Source organism: Cryptomeria japonica, chromosome 10 (genome assembly GCF_030272615.1).
Source record: "Cryptomeria japonica chromosome 10, Sugi_1.0, whole genome shotgun sequence".
Classification (NCBI taxonomy): Eukaryota; Viridiplantae; Streptophyta; class Pinopsida; order Cupressales; family Cupressaceae; genus Cryptomeria; species Cryptomeria japonica.
This window is the reverse complement of record NC_081414.1, coordinates 64032564-64049839: the sequence shown is the minus strand read 5'-3', so window position 1 is coordinate 64049839 and position 17276 is coordinate 64032564. Positions and strand designations below refer to the sequence as shown.

Genomic DNA, 17276 nt, shown 5'->3' with positions numbered 1-17276 from the left:
ATCTGGAAATGAATTTTCTGATCATAGAAACATCTGATTTTAAGTCTGATTTTGTCCAATTTTGGCTTGATTCTCATCAATTTGAATCTGATTTTGTGTCTCAGGTCTAATTTACATATGATTTCTCACTTTACAGGCCTGATTTGATAGGTTTCAGGTCTGAGACAGGCCTGATTTACATTGGTTTCAGGTGGCAAAGGAAGTGGAAGGAAGGAACATTTTCAGCGATTCATCACTTGTTGATTAACTTGCCATTCCATTCTCTTGCCATGGATCAGACTTTGATAGCCTCTTCGAAGTGTTCTAGCATGGTCGTGATCATCACCAAGCAAGGGAAGCATGAAGTAAAAGTTCGCTGATTTGCAAGGGTACTGGAAGTGATTTCTTCATTGATTGCTTAACTTGCTACTCCATTCACTCTCAAATGCTAGGTCGCACTTCTACTTGGGTAGCGGAAATGCCCATCCTTAGTTCGCACATTTGGGGTGTCAAGGAAGTGAAAACCTTAAGTCGCACTTTTGAGTCATCAAAGGAAGTAAAATCCTTAAGTCGCACTTTTGGGGTATCAAAGGAACTAACCCAATCCTTAAGTCGCACTTTGGGGATATCAAAGGAAATAAAATCCTTAAGTCGCACTTTTGGGGTATCAAAGGAAATAACCTAATCCTTAAGTCGCACATTGAGAGCTTCATTGGAAGTGAAATACCTTAGGTCGTGGATGTAAACCCTCAAAGGAAATGCCATGCTTGCTCATTAGAGGCTGCATTGGAAATCAAGACCCTTAGTTCACTGATTTGAAGTCTCATAGGAAGCAACAAATGCTTGAGTCGCTGATTTGGAGGGGTCATTGGAAATGATTGAAATGGTTAAGTCGCTGATTTAGAGCCTCAAAGGAAATCGCCATGTCTTAGTTCATGGATTTGACCCTTCGTTGGAAGTGATCAATTTCCTTCCCAACTTACCATCAATTGCGATTGCAACATCTTCCTAGTAAAATCATGATCTTATTTCAAACAATGCAATACAAAACCTTAGTTTGCTAATTTGAAGGGTCAAAGGAAATCTTAGTTCAGCTCCTTCTTCCTTAGAATATTGGCCCTTGAAACCAACTTGCCTTAGCCAAATTTGCATTTCATTTCCATCAAAGCAAGCAAAAGATGATCAAATGGAATGATCTTCATGGATCCTTTATTTTGTAAGCCTTGAGAACTAACTCACCTCACTTCATCCGAAAGAGAGAGACTTGACTTGATTACCTCCTGGCCACCTAAGGTACCACACCTCTTCCAAGTAAAAGGCTAATAGCTAAAGACTCCACAACTAACCTAGAAAGCAGAAAAAACTGGGGGGGCCCATTTGCAATGGGGCAATGTGTGAAAATGTCACAACAGTACCATGGTAGATTTTTTTAACTAGATGAAGGTTTACATGCTTTTAAATTTCTCACTAGATGAAGGTTTACATGCTTTCAAATTTCTCACTAGATGAAGGTTTACATGCTTTTAAATTTCTCATTTGAAGAGATGTTATAATTGATCAAGCAACACATGCAGATACCCAAAATTGCACACTATCAAGATGATTTAAATTTTCTACAAATTTTCCATTATCTTATTCTAATAATAATGAAGATGAGTCATTTGAGATTAATGACCAAGATCCTTCTTTGGTCACTAGAGAGGAGATTGCTTCAACTAAGGATGCATTAGAAATTATGGAAGATTTAATTGGTAAGGCACATTTAGGTGCTAGAGCTCAAGATAAGGAGATTCCTGCAAAGGAGAACCATTTAAAAAATGCTCAATTCATAAGGAGACTCTGACACAAGAATTTTGAAGCAAATAGCTCTAACCCTAAAAAAGGTTGTGGTCCTAAATGGGCTGCTCAAACTCTTGAGGAGACTAAGAATGATAGACGGATTGAGACTCGCAATTGGTAGACTAAAAGTGAATACAACAGGCCTCAAATTATCCTCCCATTTTTAGGGTAATGGAAACATGTGATCGACATCCCCACAAAGAAGCTAAGGGATATGGGAGGAGGCAACAAAGGAGCACAACTCATTAATGAAATATAAGACTTTGGACCTAGTATACAATCCACATAGAAAGTACATTGTTAACTGCAAGTACATTTACAAAACAAAATTCAATTCTGATGATTCTATGGAGAGATATAATGCATGCTTGGTAGCTAAAAGCTATTCATAGTAGGATGAGATTGATTATTGGCATACTTGTGCATCTATTACTAAGATAGAGTCAGCTCACACTTATCTTGCTCTTGGAACAAAATTTGGATGGGAGGCACAACGATGGATGTTAAATATGCCTTCTTCGATGGGGTTTTAAAGTATGAAGCCCACATGGCAAAGCCAAAAAGATTCATGCAACATGATGGAGACAATATGCTTATCTGTAGGCTACAGATGTTTTAGTATGGATTAAAGCAAGCACCTACTTGATGGTATGAGAAGATTGGCAAGTAATTCTCTCTAACTCCCCAAATGCATGTCAGATTATAAAATATGTTAGGCACATTGATAGTCATACATACTCGTAATGGCACTTTATGTCTTTGATATAGCATTTCTTTAATACACAATATCTTGTGTTTTTCATTGTATTTCATGTTATTTCATTTGGTAATCATGTGGAATATACTACTTAAGCATCAACAAAACTTATTGTCTTAGTTTCAGTCAAAGAAAAAAAAAATCCCTTTTCAAGTTACGAGGGTTCTTTTCTACCCTACTACACTGTTCTATGTAATAAAATGTAAATTTGAAGTTCCTTTGAGCAAATTTGATGATCCATAGACATTAACTGATAAAATCAACTTACTGTAAACTTTGACAGGCTCCCCTTTGACATAGCTGTAGAGTTGCGAAGTAGAATTCAAAATAAACCATAAATTTTTTGGTCCACAAAACTACGCATTCTTACTGGCAATTCTGTTTTATCGATCAGAAACTTACCCCTAATTTAAAATATCGGAACAATAATAAACTTTAGGCCTTCACAGTCATCACTCTTTTAAGTTTTAACCCTATTCATCGTTTTACTCAACTTATTTTGTAGGTTATTTAACATGGCCTTATTAAAACTCTAATATATAGATTTAAGTTAATTCATGATTTCAGACAGAAGGCTTAGGGAAAATTCAAAATTGATTTTTTTGTGAAGATACTCATTCTGCGTATTAGTAAATCCATTGAACTAACACGTAAAAGCCTTAACGTTTTATCTCTCTCTCTCTCTCTCTCTCTCTCTCTCTCTCTCTCTCTCTCTCACACACACACACACACACATATATATATATATATCCATTTTGTCGTGGTTTCTTCCATAAAAGCTTTATGGTCCTGTAGTTTCATACCTTTGATGAAAAATAACTTTGCCTGAGATGCTTCAATAAATCAATAATTCATATCGATGTAGCTATAAGATGGTTCCGGTTAAATTTGCATAGAACGTTGTTAAATTTGACCAACATATCCAAATTGAAAGGTGTTGAAAGGGATGAGTTCGCGTGGTACGATGTAGGTGCTTTCCAAGTAAATCACCAGGTTCTATTCTTGGAAAAGAATTAAAACCCTCAAAAACAGGGTGTGGTGCACCCCAACAGACCTGGTTCAAGTCCCAGGCAAATTCGACTGGGCGCGAGAATGGTGGAAGTTCCAGTTTAAGTTTAAACCGCGGATGACTTCAATAAAATCTGTTGGAGGGCTTATAACGACATACTTAATTTACGTTGATGTAGCTTTACAATGTCTCCGTCTGGATTGACAATTAATAACTTAATGTGCGTAAATGATAAAATGTTAAAAATTTGACTCAAGTGGTACAATATAGGTGCTTTCCAAGTATATCCCCAGGTTCAGATCGTCCACACAAGCGTTGAAATCGGAGAAAACAGCAAAACCAACTCGGTGGATACGGTATACCCCAACAGACCAGCTGAAGTAACAGAGTAATGTGAATGGGTGCAACGATGGTGGAAGTTTCAGTTTGAACTGTGTAAGGCTTGGTGAATGTCTCAGATGAATCTAACGGGCAGCTGGGAGGAGGGGCGCAACACCCAATTTGAACAGTAGAGGTTGGTTTAATCGTTAAAATGCTGGGTGAATTTGGGGGTACTAATATCTCAGCCGAAGGTGGCTTCAAAAGGGGAAATTAACGGCAAATAAATTGTAGCTATACAGCTCATGAATTTGAGAGAAGCTACAGCTCAGTAATGATATCTCAGCCGAAGGTGGCTCTCCAAGGGGAATATAATGGTAAAACAAATACTTATATTTGAAAGGTGGGAGGAAATCCAGCCGTCATGAAATTTCCTATTCAGCCAAACAGTGTGCGAATTCCAAACATACACTGAGTAGCTTGGAGAAAGTGGAGAAACTCAAAAACAGATTATGTTACCGTAATATATCCTTTCTCAATGAGACACTGCGCGACGCCCAGATGATAAGGAAACAATAAACCCGCGGCAGAGAAGCTAAAACCGGGACTGGTAATCACGCGCCTTCCTCTCTCTGCCTCCACATCCTTCTTCCTCTGCTCCCACAACACTGACGGATCAATTTCATCCTTGGTAACCGACGCTATTTCTTCGTCCTTCTCATTTTCATCCGTTTTAACAAACCTAAACAACCCTGATTTCTTCACCACATCCTCCAGTCCTCTCATAGACAAAATCACATTCTTCTGCTCAGATTTTCTGTTTTTCAACAGTAGGGAAGCGATGCTGATGAAGAATTCGCCCGTGGCAACGGCAAGCGACCTTTTCTCGTTCACAATCCGCTCTTTCTCTTTCTCATGAGTCCCTGTTGAGAATCGAACGCGTAACCTATTCCTTGCAAATTCGGCGCGCATGGGAAGCAACCCATTGGAGCTGGAAACCCTAAACCCCAGGGAATTCACTCTACTTTTACTCACCAAATTCAAATTGAAGAAAATTGCAGCAGACGGCGGTGCCATTGACACAACGGCCGTCACCATTATTGTTACTACCTCTTACCTCCTGCGCTTCATGTTGTGGCACAAACACAAACAATCCATTTGGGTTTGGCAAGAATGTATGCAGTAAAGCCGCCGGGAATCGAACCTTTGACATCTTGCCTCCACGTGGCACCGAACGAAGCACACAAAGCCCACGCTTTCCTCTATGTTAACTTCCGTGTCGTTTGCGTGTCAGTTCTTCTCATACTATATTGGCGACATTAATAAGGATAATAGTTGAAGCATGTGTTAGATTCACAAGCTCACTATAAGGACCCGGAGTATCAAAATAGATTCTATTTTCGCTTTGAATAAGGCAGTGGTCCCAACTCGGGAGGCTTCACATCCATAATGAAATCAAACAGATTTTAATAACTTCTACCATGACAAAGTAGTCTTTAGGATTACCTAGGATTCTAAGAGGAGGAAGATTTTAGATTACTTTTATGAGGTTAAAGTACTCTTGATGATCTGATATTGTAAAACAGAAGTTTTGATTTCGTATCAACAAGTAATGTTGTCAAATTTGTTTGGTGTGATGGTACAATGAATAGGTTGTAAATGAATCTCATCAATGAAAAGTCAAAACTTCAGTGTAGTATCAACCATCGATGTCATGGTGCATCCTAATGGCTGAATAGTTGTTTCCTCAAATTCAAGAGTAGCAAGATCTTTTGTACAATTTTTTTTTTTAAGTTTAAAGATCACAATAAGTTGATTTTATTTTTTTTCAAACTAGGAATTCTTATTATTTAAAGCTTTCATTTTTTTAGCAAATAGGTTATATTTTGTGTTTATGTCTAGTTGGAAAGTTGCCTCACATTGCCAAACCTATATCACCACTAAACTTTATCATAAAATATGAATTCAATTGAGAAGCACCTCCAACATGATGAATTACCTTTACTTGATTTCCAATTTCCTCATGTGTATAACTCGTTGGTGTGAATTTGTAGCATATTTGTCTAGCAATTTGATCATCCTCTAACGAATGTCAAAAGAAAGTCCATGAATATATCATGTATATCAATCTATGTAGATATAATTAATTGTTGGTAGTTTGAATGGTTTTCCCTACAATCAATGCAATATTGAGATTTGAATATATATTGTCCAATGTTAATCAACGTTTATTGTATAGGAGGGTGTCAATGAATTTTATTTAATGTTGGTCATCATTTGCATTCATACCCTTGATCACTACCCAGGTTGTGTATGAATAGACTTTAATAGAATGACAAAGAAAATAGTTGCATAAGCTCATTCAAGAGACAACATTAAGAAGAAGAACATGTAGTTGAAGTGCAATAGTAAGTTTTTTTTGTTCTCAAGATAATAGTGTATGCCTGGAATGTGGTATCAACCGACAATAAAGAAGAACACTTCAAACACACACATGAAACATTATGTTAGAGGTTAGAAATCAAAATCCAAACCAAGAAGCTAGCTTTGAAAAACCAAACTCTAAGCACATTTCATGCTCCTCTGTCTTTAAAGATCCTCAAGATTCAAGGTGGCCCTCACTTGGAAGAGCACTTGATCTCTTGGATGACAACCTAGAGAACGAGATTTGGGATATGTATGATTCTAAGATCTAAATGGAATGTGATGCTCTGTGAAATGGACAAGGTTAGACTAAAACTTGTGGTCGTATAACACACAAAAACCAAAGAAATTGTTAGTGTTATTCAACCAAAAACTAATCTAAGCAGGCATATCAAAAGAGACACTAAAAACATGCTAAAATATTTAACTATGGAAGTAAATGCAAGAAGACATCTCCAAATGTCTTCTACCATGCTCTTAGCTCCTTCTCCTTTGTTCCTCTCCTCTCCAAGTTTCAAACTAGTGTAGCTTTCAGCAGCTTTTTGCACTATGGATGCTTATAGAGGTTCAAGATTGAAATGTTTTAACTATGTTATGCAAGTGTAAAACAAACTAATTAGACATATTATGAAATGAACTAAGATTTATTTTAGTCCAAAATGACAATATAAGTGATTTGTGCTAAATGCTCTCTCTAAAATTCACTATAGATTAAATGCATACAAGTTTTCAAGATCTGAATTATGAAGAAATGGGCTTTATTTATAGGAAAAATGGAGCAATGGATGGTTGAGATTGAGTAATCTCAACAAGGGTCAGAATTGAATGATATTCAATCCATGTGAGGGCTTTCAACCCAATCCCAAGATGACAAGTGTCAATATAAGATAGGTTGAGAGGAGAGTGAATAAGCATTAAATGTTTGACATGACCTAAGAGTTAACTTGGGAGTTAAGGTCAAGGTTGGGTTGAGTGAATAAATTTTTTATTCAAAGAATAAAGCTTTTATCCAATGGATAAACTCTTGTACAAAGGTAAAAGGGATAACCATGGTCAAAGCAATAAATGTTTGAGGAGACACATGAGTCACATGAGGGTTGAGTTAGGAGTTAACCATAAATGGTCATGTAAGAGCCATAAGTGGTTTAGAAGACTTTAGATGTTAAATTGTTGAACACACAAAGCATTAAATAATTTTTCAAAGACTTTGAAGTCTTTAAGAAGTGACTCCAAGTTGCTTAGGAATGTAAGAATAATTAGGGGATGGATTAGGTTAATTAGGAAGGGTTTAGAAGAATCTAGAAGGGGGTTTAGGAGTGCAAGTGGATTTTGGTGGGTGAGGGAAAATATGATTTTAATTAAAATAAAATTAATTTATTTCAACTTGTGGTTGCAACTTGCATTTGTAGGAAAATGCAAGTGGGGGGGGTTTTAATGATTTAAATAAATATTTTATCTAATTTATTTAAAAAAAGAAAGGAGATTAAATGAAATAAATAAGATTTATTCATTTAATTGATTGTGAATTTGGTTTAATGAATTAATTAAAATAAATTGAATAATTTATTTAATTAATAGGAGAATGTTTGAAGATGAATTAATTAAATATTAATTTAATTAACTGATGGCTAGTGGGTTTTTAGTCAAATAAATAGCAAATATTCATTTAATTAAAATGGACAGATTTATGTGACTACATTTGCCCCTCTTTGAGATGGTGCGATTTATTGCGTCGTTTCAAAGAAAGAAAAATAGGTGTGAAGAAGTGCCCCATAAAATGTTAATTTAATGGGTGGTATGCCCCCTCGAGAGATGGGCCGAAATTTTTTTGAAAAATTGGGCAATCTCTCGAAAAAGAATGAGAAGTGGAGGGGAGGTAGAATAGAAGAAATTAGCAATAACAGGGAAAGAATGGGAGAAAATGGAGTGAATATGAAGAAACAACAAGCTAGTGGGTACCCGAGATCATGCAAGAGATACAGAGTAGATGTAGTGTGTGGTTTGGATTGATGCTATACAATTGATCAAAATTGGTTGGACTATCTGGTGCAATCGGTTTAATTGCCCTGGTTGAGTCAAAGCATGACAGTTGATGTCAATTGGTCGTTTGGACAGGATAAAGTCTAAGTAAGTGAATCAAAATGACCTAATGTGACTTAGACAATTGATGTAATTGCCCGATGAAGTCAAGGTATATGAAGCAAAATACTCGTTGAGACTTAGACAATTGATGTAATTGTCCGTTAGATTGTGTTTGGATTGGTTGATCAATTGATAGTGTGGGCATGGGATGGATGGTTTTGGAGAATCATGGCAGCCTCATTAAGACCAGGTCATTATGATAAATGCATGATGGAGTCTAGGATTACCATGATCGATTACCTGTTCAGACCCGAAGATAATTGATCAAAGTATCTATTGAGAGTCTAGGTGTGTGTGAGTCGATGTACCTGTGCAGACAGAGTAACTTGCTTGGCTTATAGGATGGCTTAGGATAGGAAACGCAACCCCTTCTGTTAGAGAATGGATGGTGATGAACATGGCTTGATTGATTTGGTGAGACACGATGTAGGGTATGTGATGTTGATTATCGAGATGGGGAGGGTGGGGGGGTTCGATGTTAGATAGAAGAAATGGAGGACCTATGACTCATTCCAATGGAAGAAGAGGAAAATAGAGTATGCATTGTTATGACTATGTATGCATGATATGCAACTATTATGAATGTATGGATGGGTGGAATGCAACAGAATGCAATATATACAGATGAGATGAAATGCAACAGAATGCAATATATACAGATGAGATGAAATGACGATCCATAGTGCTTTATTTTTCATCATTAAGCTTTAAAATGTTGTAAGAAAATACAAGCAACTTGACATAATGATTCAAGATGACCTGAGTATTCCTTACATGGATTTTGATATAGCAAGTTAATACAAGCAACTTGATATAATGGATCAAGTTGACCTGAGTATTGCTTGCGGAACAGACAAGGATTATCTCCTTTCATGCATGACCAAGAACGTCCTCCTTGATCTTTTGTCGATCATATCCTGAGACAAGTTCATACTGTAATCAGAGATAAACCATTATCAAGTTTGGATGAGGCAGTAGGAACCAAACATGGAGCATTGTACCTGTAAGCAAACAACATATATAATGAATAAAGAATATGGATCCTCGATGATGGTTCATGCTCATATGGTCGAGGTATACGCTATAGTCATCAAGTTGTAGTGATCTATGACTGTATTTCGCATAAGATCAAGTAGCTTAGTGAACTTCCCACATAGACACCATTAGTACATGCCCCAGAACTTCATTGGAATAAATCGCAGAAGACATACAAACAATGTTGTAGGAACCTGATATATATAAATGAATGAATAACCTACAAATCAACCAAGTACTTGATAGCTTAAACAAAATTTTCTTGTCAAAGAAAATGTCATCTTGTCTTTGTTTTGGTAAGGAAGGATGCATCCTTATTTTAAGATAGTGGGTGTGTTGATGTTGATTGTTTGGTTGATCGGATAAGTGGTCATCGTTTGAGTTTTTCGTAATTTTTGGTTGGTATCTTCTTTTGAAAAAAGTATGTACAGGGTGTTGCCATGTTTTTGATTGATTTTTGATGTTTTTGTCATGTTTTTGGATTTTGTGAGTGTTTTTTGAATGTTTTTAGAATTTTGTGAGACATTTTTTTTGAATGTTTTTGGATTTTGTGAGTGGTTTTGAATGAAGAACTCAATGAATTACAAGTAATGCGGAATCCACTTCCATCAAATAGGTTAAGGGCATTGCCCCCAGCTTAGACAAGACTATGAAAAAGTGGGATGCAAGACGCATGAAGTACTATCCTTGATTGCAGATCAATAACAAGCCATGGTTTGAGTGATGGATGAGTGGATGCAATGAATGTGATCGCAACAAGTCTAAAAGACAATGAAGCCATAACCTTTACGAGTGGCGCATGTTTGCTAGGTTTTCACCATCATACTTACCCAAGGTGCCACCGGAGTGGTTGTTTACCATTTGGATGCATGATTTTTCTTTACTATTTTGATGTAAGAAGACATCTCCAAATGCCTTCTACCATGCTCTTAGCTCCTTCTCCTTTGTTCCTCTCCTCTCCAAGTTCCAAACTAGTTTAGCTCTCAGCAACTTTTTGCACTATGGATGCTTATGGAGGCTCAAAATTGAAATGTTTTAACTATGCTATGCAAGTGTAAAACAAACTAATTAGACATATTATGAAATGAACTAAGATTTATTTTAGTCCAAAATGATAATATATGTGATTTATGCTAAATGATTTCTCTAAAATTCACTATAGATTAAATGCATACAAGTTTTTCAAGATCTGGATTATGAAGAAATGGACTCTATTTATAAGAAAAATGGACCAATGGATGGTTGAGATTGAGTAATATCAACAAGGGTCAAGATTGAATGATATTCAATCCATGTGAGGGCTTTTAACCCAATCCCAGGATGACAAGTGTCAATATGAGATAGGTTGAGAGGAGAGGGAATAAGCATTAAATGCTTGACATGACCTGAGAGTTAACTTGGGAGTTAAGGTCAAGGTTGGGTTGAGTGAATAAATTCTTTATTCGAAGAATTAAAGCTTTTATCCAATGGATAAACTCTTGTGCAAAGGTAAAAGGGATAACCATGGTCAAAGCAATAAATGCTCGAGGAGACACATGAGTCACATGAGGGTTGAGTTAGGGGTTAACCATAAATGGTCATGTAAGAGCCATAAGTGGTTTAAAAGACTTTAGATGTTAAATCGTTGAACACACAAAGCATTAAATGCTTTTTCAAAGACTTTGAAGTCTTTGAGAAGTGACTCCAAGTTGCTTAGGAATGTGACAATAATTAGGGGATGGATTAGGTTAATTAGGAAGAGTTTAGAAGAATCTAGAAGGGGGTTTAGGAGTGCAAGTGGATTTTGGTGGGTGAGGGAAAATAGGATTTTAATTAAAAATAAAATTAATTTATTTCAACTTGTGGTTGCAACTTGCATTTGTAGGAAAATGCAAGTGGGGGGGTTTTAATGATTTAAATAAATGTTTTATTTAATTTATTTAAAAGAAGAAAGGGGATTAAATGAAATAAATAGGATTTATTCATTTAATTGATTGTGAATTTGGTTTAATGAATTAATTAAAATAAATTGAATAATTTATTTAATTAATAGGAGAATGTTTGAAGATGAATTAATTAAATATTAATTTAATTAACTGATGGCTAGTGGGTTTTTAATCAAATAAATAGAAAATATTCATTTAATTAAAATGGATAGATTTATGTGACTACAGAATGCAACTAAGATCTTAGTGATATGCAAATATGAGATGATGAAGATGAAATGCAAAACTAGATGATTAAGATTTAGATGAGTTCCAAATTGGAAACTAAAATGCTATGATATGGATGCTTGATGCTTAAAAATAACAAAGAGATCTCATTAACCTACAACGTGACTATAATTTAGATGCACAAAAGACTTGATATGTGGAGAACGAGGAATGAGAGCTCTATTTATAGGGAAAATAGGGCAATGGAGGGTTGAGATTGAATAATCTCAACAAGGTCTAGGATTGAAAGTTACTCAATCCATGTTTACAATTTTCACCAATGAAATGGTGACAATTGTCAAAAAGAGGTGGCTTGAGAGGAGATGTAAGGCATTAAATGTCTAAGAAGACATGAAGGTTACCTTAGGAGGTAAGGGTCAAGGTTAGGTTAGTGTTATCCATTGGATAAAGTTTTTACCCAATGAGTAAACTCTTGTGCAAGGGTTAATAGGATAACTAGGGTCAAAACCATGAGTGTTTGATGAGACCCTTGGGTTAGCTGAGGGTTAAATTAGAGAGAAAGTCTCTAACCATGTGGGAAGGTTGAGTTAATCATTAATGGTTAAGAAGACCTTGGGGACAAATTTGTAAGAGTTCTTCCAAATTTTGGAGAACTCAACAAGTTAGCTTGTTGAATGGATAAAGCCTTTATTGCTTTTAGAAGACTTTCCTCCAAATTTGAGAAGTGACCTCCTCAAATTTAGGGAAAGGACATGATTAGAGGGATTAGGCTAATCAAAAGGGTTTAGAAAAATCTAGAAGACTCTAGAAGAGATTTAGGAAGCAAGTGGGAGATGTAGGATTTTGCAAATGGGTGGAAAAAAAGAATTTAATTAAAATAAAATTAATTTATTTTAATTTTGGTTGCAACTTGCATTTGTAGGATTTTGCAAGTGGGGGGATTTAATTAAATGTAAATTTAATTAAATGTCTAGAGGGGGGATTTTAATTAAATATAAATTTAATTAAATGACTATGAGGGAGATTTTAATTAAATGGCAAGGATAGAAGAAGAGAAATATTAATCAAATCTTTAATTTGATTGATAGGCTAATTAGAAGAATAGGGATATTAATTAAATCTCAATTTAATTAATTGGAAGAAATAGGGATAAATAAATGAATAAAATTCACTTAATTTGTTGTGCAACTTTTAGGTGTCTATATTTTGCCCCTCTTTGAGTCAACGTGTGACCACATGTTGATTCAAATAAAAACGCTCAATTTGTCGTCAAATTTTTTTCGATATGATGTTGTTGCCAAAGTTGTCGATTCGATTCCCTGGATATGAAAATTTATTTTTGATATGAGATGTTGATATGAAACTAATGTCGATATGAGACTGATGATGGAGCCGATATGGAAATGTTGATATGATAATGATGATATACCCCCTCGGGCGATAAATTGAGAAAAAATGCATTGTTCGAGGGACCAGCACGAAGTACGACGATGTTTTGGAAAAAAAATTGTTCATCTTTTTGGATTTTTATTAAAAAAAAAAATTTTGGATTTGAAATTTTTTGGATTTTTTTGGATTTTTAAGAATTTTTTATTTTTTGGATTTTCAAAAAAATTCGCCCGATAGATTTTATTAAAAATGATATTTAAAAAAAAATGGGGTGAAGACTATGTGGGGATAGCGCGTACATGCCCCACACGTCCATCGAGGCATCACAACCGTCTCCGTCAGCGTGGGCTATATAAGCCTCCAAGGGCCCATTTCCACTTCATTTACACACTTGGCTTTGGAGCATTGGAGCTTAGAGGAGAGAGAGGAGATGGCACCCCCTATCACCATCACCGTTTTGAGCAAGTTCATCGATTTGAGAGGCCAATAGAGTATGGTCCACCGGTAAGTTGATATTCTAACTCGCTTTGTAAATTTTTAGCTTAGTTTTTAGGCGATATTTGGAATTTTTTTGAATTTTTTGGGGTAGTTAGGGTTTTTCACGTTTTTTCTCTTTTTTGCTTTGTTTTTGCGCATATAATTTTTCTTTTAGCATATGCGATGAATTTTGTTGCGCATTTAACAATTATTGTAGCACATTTAATTTTTGTTTTTGCGCATATGATGCTAGGATTAGCGCATTTGAGTTGTAGATTAGCGCATATGAGAAATAGTATTGCGCATATGATGTGTTTTTAGCGCATACAATAAATATTATAGCACATATGATAGGTTAAATTGTGCATTTGATGATTGTTTTAGCACATATGAAATAGTGAGCATTTTGGGTGATTTTTGAAAAATTTGAACATGTGCAATTTTGATTTTTAGATTTGTTATAAAGTTTTGCACCCTGTCAAAGTGTCATTTTGGATCGAATGTGTTGATTTTGGTCGATAATTGATGTTTGTCGTTATGAGTCTATTGTGTCAATTCAAATTTTGGTTGGGATCAATTTGGGTCAAAGTCGATATGGTTCAAAGTCGTTATGAGTTTGTTTGCGATATGGGTCTGATTTCGATATGGGTTTTGATGTTGTTATGAGTCATTTTTCATTATGGGTCAATTTTTCGTTATGGGTCAACTTGTCATTATGGATCAAATTTTTGTTATGGGTCCGATTTCGATATGGGTCAAAGTCATTATGGATCAATTGTTTGTCGATATGGGTCCTGATTCGATATAAGTCAATTATTTTCGATATGGGTATGATTTCGATATGGGTTCTGATTGTCGATATGAGACAGATTTGATTGATCTGTGATATGAGTCTAGATTGATTGGAATTTGATTGATTTATTTTTTAGATTAATTGTCAATATGAAACTTGGTCGTTTAAAATGGTATTTGATTTTCGATATGAGTGTTAATATGAAGCGTATTGTTTGAATGTTGATATGAGGCATGATTGATTGATTGGATGATTAAACGAACCTTGGTTGATTGCGTGACTGTCATCACTTGATTTGTTGATTGTCGGATTGTGTAGAATAGATGTATTTGATAGGATGATATCCATGTATTGATAGGTCCATCGAGGAGTTCTCATGCTTCAGGAGAAATTCTTGAAGACTTTTGTGATGAGATATTGATTGAGTATTGATGATTTGGTAGTCATAGAGGCTTGCGGTCTCATCCACTTGTTACACATGTCATCCTATCAAAAGAATGGGGCACTACTCACTGGGTTGGCTGAGAGATGGCACAACAAGCATAACACCTTCCATTTGTCGATGGGTGAGATCATAGTGACGTCAGAGGACGTCTATTGGACTCTGCGGATTTTGATTATAGGTGAGCTAGTTGAGTATGATGTGGAGGAGGCCGGTGAGACAAATGCTCTGTGGGAGGTGTTTGTCAATCCCCATATTGCAAGCTACTCAGTGGCATGGCAAGTTATGGTAGACATCTATGCCCCACTCCCTTCAGTTTTGGCAAGTTTGATTGGCAGCTTCTTGATTCCGGACAAGAGGTCACATGGTTTATCAATTGGATGGGACCAAGTTCTCTGACAAATGGTGTAGGCGTGCACACGATATGCATGGAGTATTTGTTTGCTCGCCTATTTATATCATGAGCTTCATTAGGTGGTTTCTGATGATGCGGCTAGCCTAGCTTTCGAATTCACTCTACTGTAGATTTGGGCATGTGAGCACATAGTCGTGACCCGTCCACTTGGGTCGAGGTTCAAACTAGCAGGGGCACCTTTTGTGATGATGTACAACCAGGTTGCTTTCCAACCGATGCTTGGGAAGTTAGAATATTGGAGGCGTGCTTAGGATGATATGGATATATTAGTGTGGAGACCTTATCGATTGTGTGAGCCATGGTTGAAGGATTCTTTTAAGGTGCCACGTTTATTTATGAGCAGATTTATTTTGTGTCACACCCCATATGTGATAGAGCGGTTTATTCTTCCTCGGGTTTACCGACAGTTTTGGCATGTGCAGTCAATTTTTCATATGGGATGATTGTGTACGCTTAGGTACACAAGGATAGGATATATTGGGGGCCCACATTAGATTTTGTGACAGCTTGGGCTGAGTTATATTCTTTGCCCTTTTGTGTATGGAGCATGTTTGAGGATATAGTTGACGCAAGGATGACTGCGGAGTATACGCAAGGATGACTGTAGAGTATATGCAGTACTTTTTGATACACAGGTTCCCTCGACTAACAGGGCCAGGAGATTCAATTCCTGTACTAGAGGAGGTCGATGATGATGATCAGGGCGAAGGTCGTCAAGGTGGGAGGAGGGGTGGTGGAGGGAGGAGGGGTGGTAGGATTATTGTAGGTGGTACGATTGGACATGGTCAGAGAGGAGGAGGTGGTGGGGCAGGAGAAGGAGATGAGAGAGGAGTGGTGAGGGGAAGAGGAGGAGGATGGAGGATGGATCGGGCTGGGTGGGGAGGGTCAATGTAAGCGGAGGATGTTGTTGTTGTGGGGGTTGAGGAGGGATCAAACAATGATGAATTTGAGGAGGAGAGTGGTGATTCTCTTGATGAGGAGATAGAGTATGAGGAGGTTGGTGGAGGAGTAGGTTGTGCAGCCATTGGCCCGACGAAGAAGGATTGATATGCCCCCTCCTGACCCATGACAGGTTGGTGTGTAGGATCTGCAGCCTTTGTAGCCATAGGGTTTGTAGATTAGAGTGCCTCCTCATCAGCAATAGGCACAAATAGCAACATTACAGTCCTTGTTGCATAGGGTACAAGGTCAACTCACACAAGCATAAGCACAGGTTGCACAGCTACAGAGACAAGTGGTGATAGTTTTACTAGAGCGAGATACTGCTCAGGTGGAGAGAGATGTAGAGATAGAGCGACGAGGCCAGGTAGAGGAGACAGTACAATCATTGCAGCAGGTAGTCGCATAGGGTGTTACAGGGGACCCCATCCAGAGTCGTATTGAGTAGACAAGGCAAGCGAAGTACTACAGGTCTTTATATTTTTAGGTTGTACCACCAGACTGACGTTCTCCTACCTATGCTTCCAGTTCTCCGCTTGGGGGTTGTAAGAGATAGAGGGCCAGTGAGGGGGTTGTGGTTCCTAGGAGGGACACTCCTAGCAATAGCACAGGTGCAGGTAGCTCGAGCTCTTAGTCGATAGGTCTTGGAGGTGGTCAGGCTGATACTGCACCATGATCATGATCATAGATTTTGTAGTTGTACCTTGATGTACATATATCTTTGTATTTTGATGACCTCCTAATATGATACATTATTGTACTTTGATCGTATTGATATGCTACTCAACGATGTTCTCATATGATGTTCTGATGATCTTATTGATGTTTATTGATTGCCTTGATACTGATGTTATGTGATATGATGGACATTTGTTATTGATATATATTCAGGGACTTTGGTCATTTGATTGCTTCACTAATGATATGTTTTTGACTTATATCATTGTTTTTCCTTTGGATCAACATGTGATCACACCTATATATGATGATATGTTATGGATGCAGCTACTTTGAATTTTATGAGCTATATGATATGCTTGTGATCTATATTATTGTTGTAAATGATGATGCAGATGATGTGATGTGTGTGTTGTTGATGATTTATATGCTTTACATGATGATGGTAATGTATGTTTAATGCTATATATTTAAAAGGTGATATGTA

The 17276-nt window shown here is 36.8% G+C and overlaps 2 protein-coding genes across 3 annotated transcripts in view; one reads left to right on the top strand and one right to left on the bottom strand.

The window, feature by feature from the left end:
* The window catches only part of LOC131033361 (uncharacterized), a 117116-nt gene extending 111976 nt beyond the window's left edge, over positions 1 to 5140 (bottom strand). For both annotated transcript variants that reach the window (XR_009359060.1, XM_059212107.1), the window contains exon 1: positions 4422 to 5140. Coding sequence is in view for 1 of the 2 variants with exons in the window: in XM_059212107.1 (XP_059068090.1) it covers positions 4422 to 5000 (579 nt within the window). In the remaining variant the exon portion in view is untranslated. The remainder of the gene's footprint in view (positions 1 to 4421) is intronic.
* A 10629-nt stretch (positions 5141 to 15769) lies between these two features.
* The window catches only part of LOC131858770 (protein argonaute 14-like), a 149227-nt gene continuing 147720 nt past the window's right edge, over positions 15770 to 17276 (top strand). The window contains exon 1 of the mRNA XM_059212221.1: positions 15770 to 16062. Coding sequence (XP_059068204.1) covers positions 15770 to 16062 — 293 coding nt within the window. The remainder of the gene's footprint in view (positions 16063 to 17276) is intronic.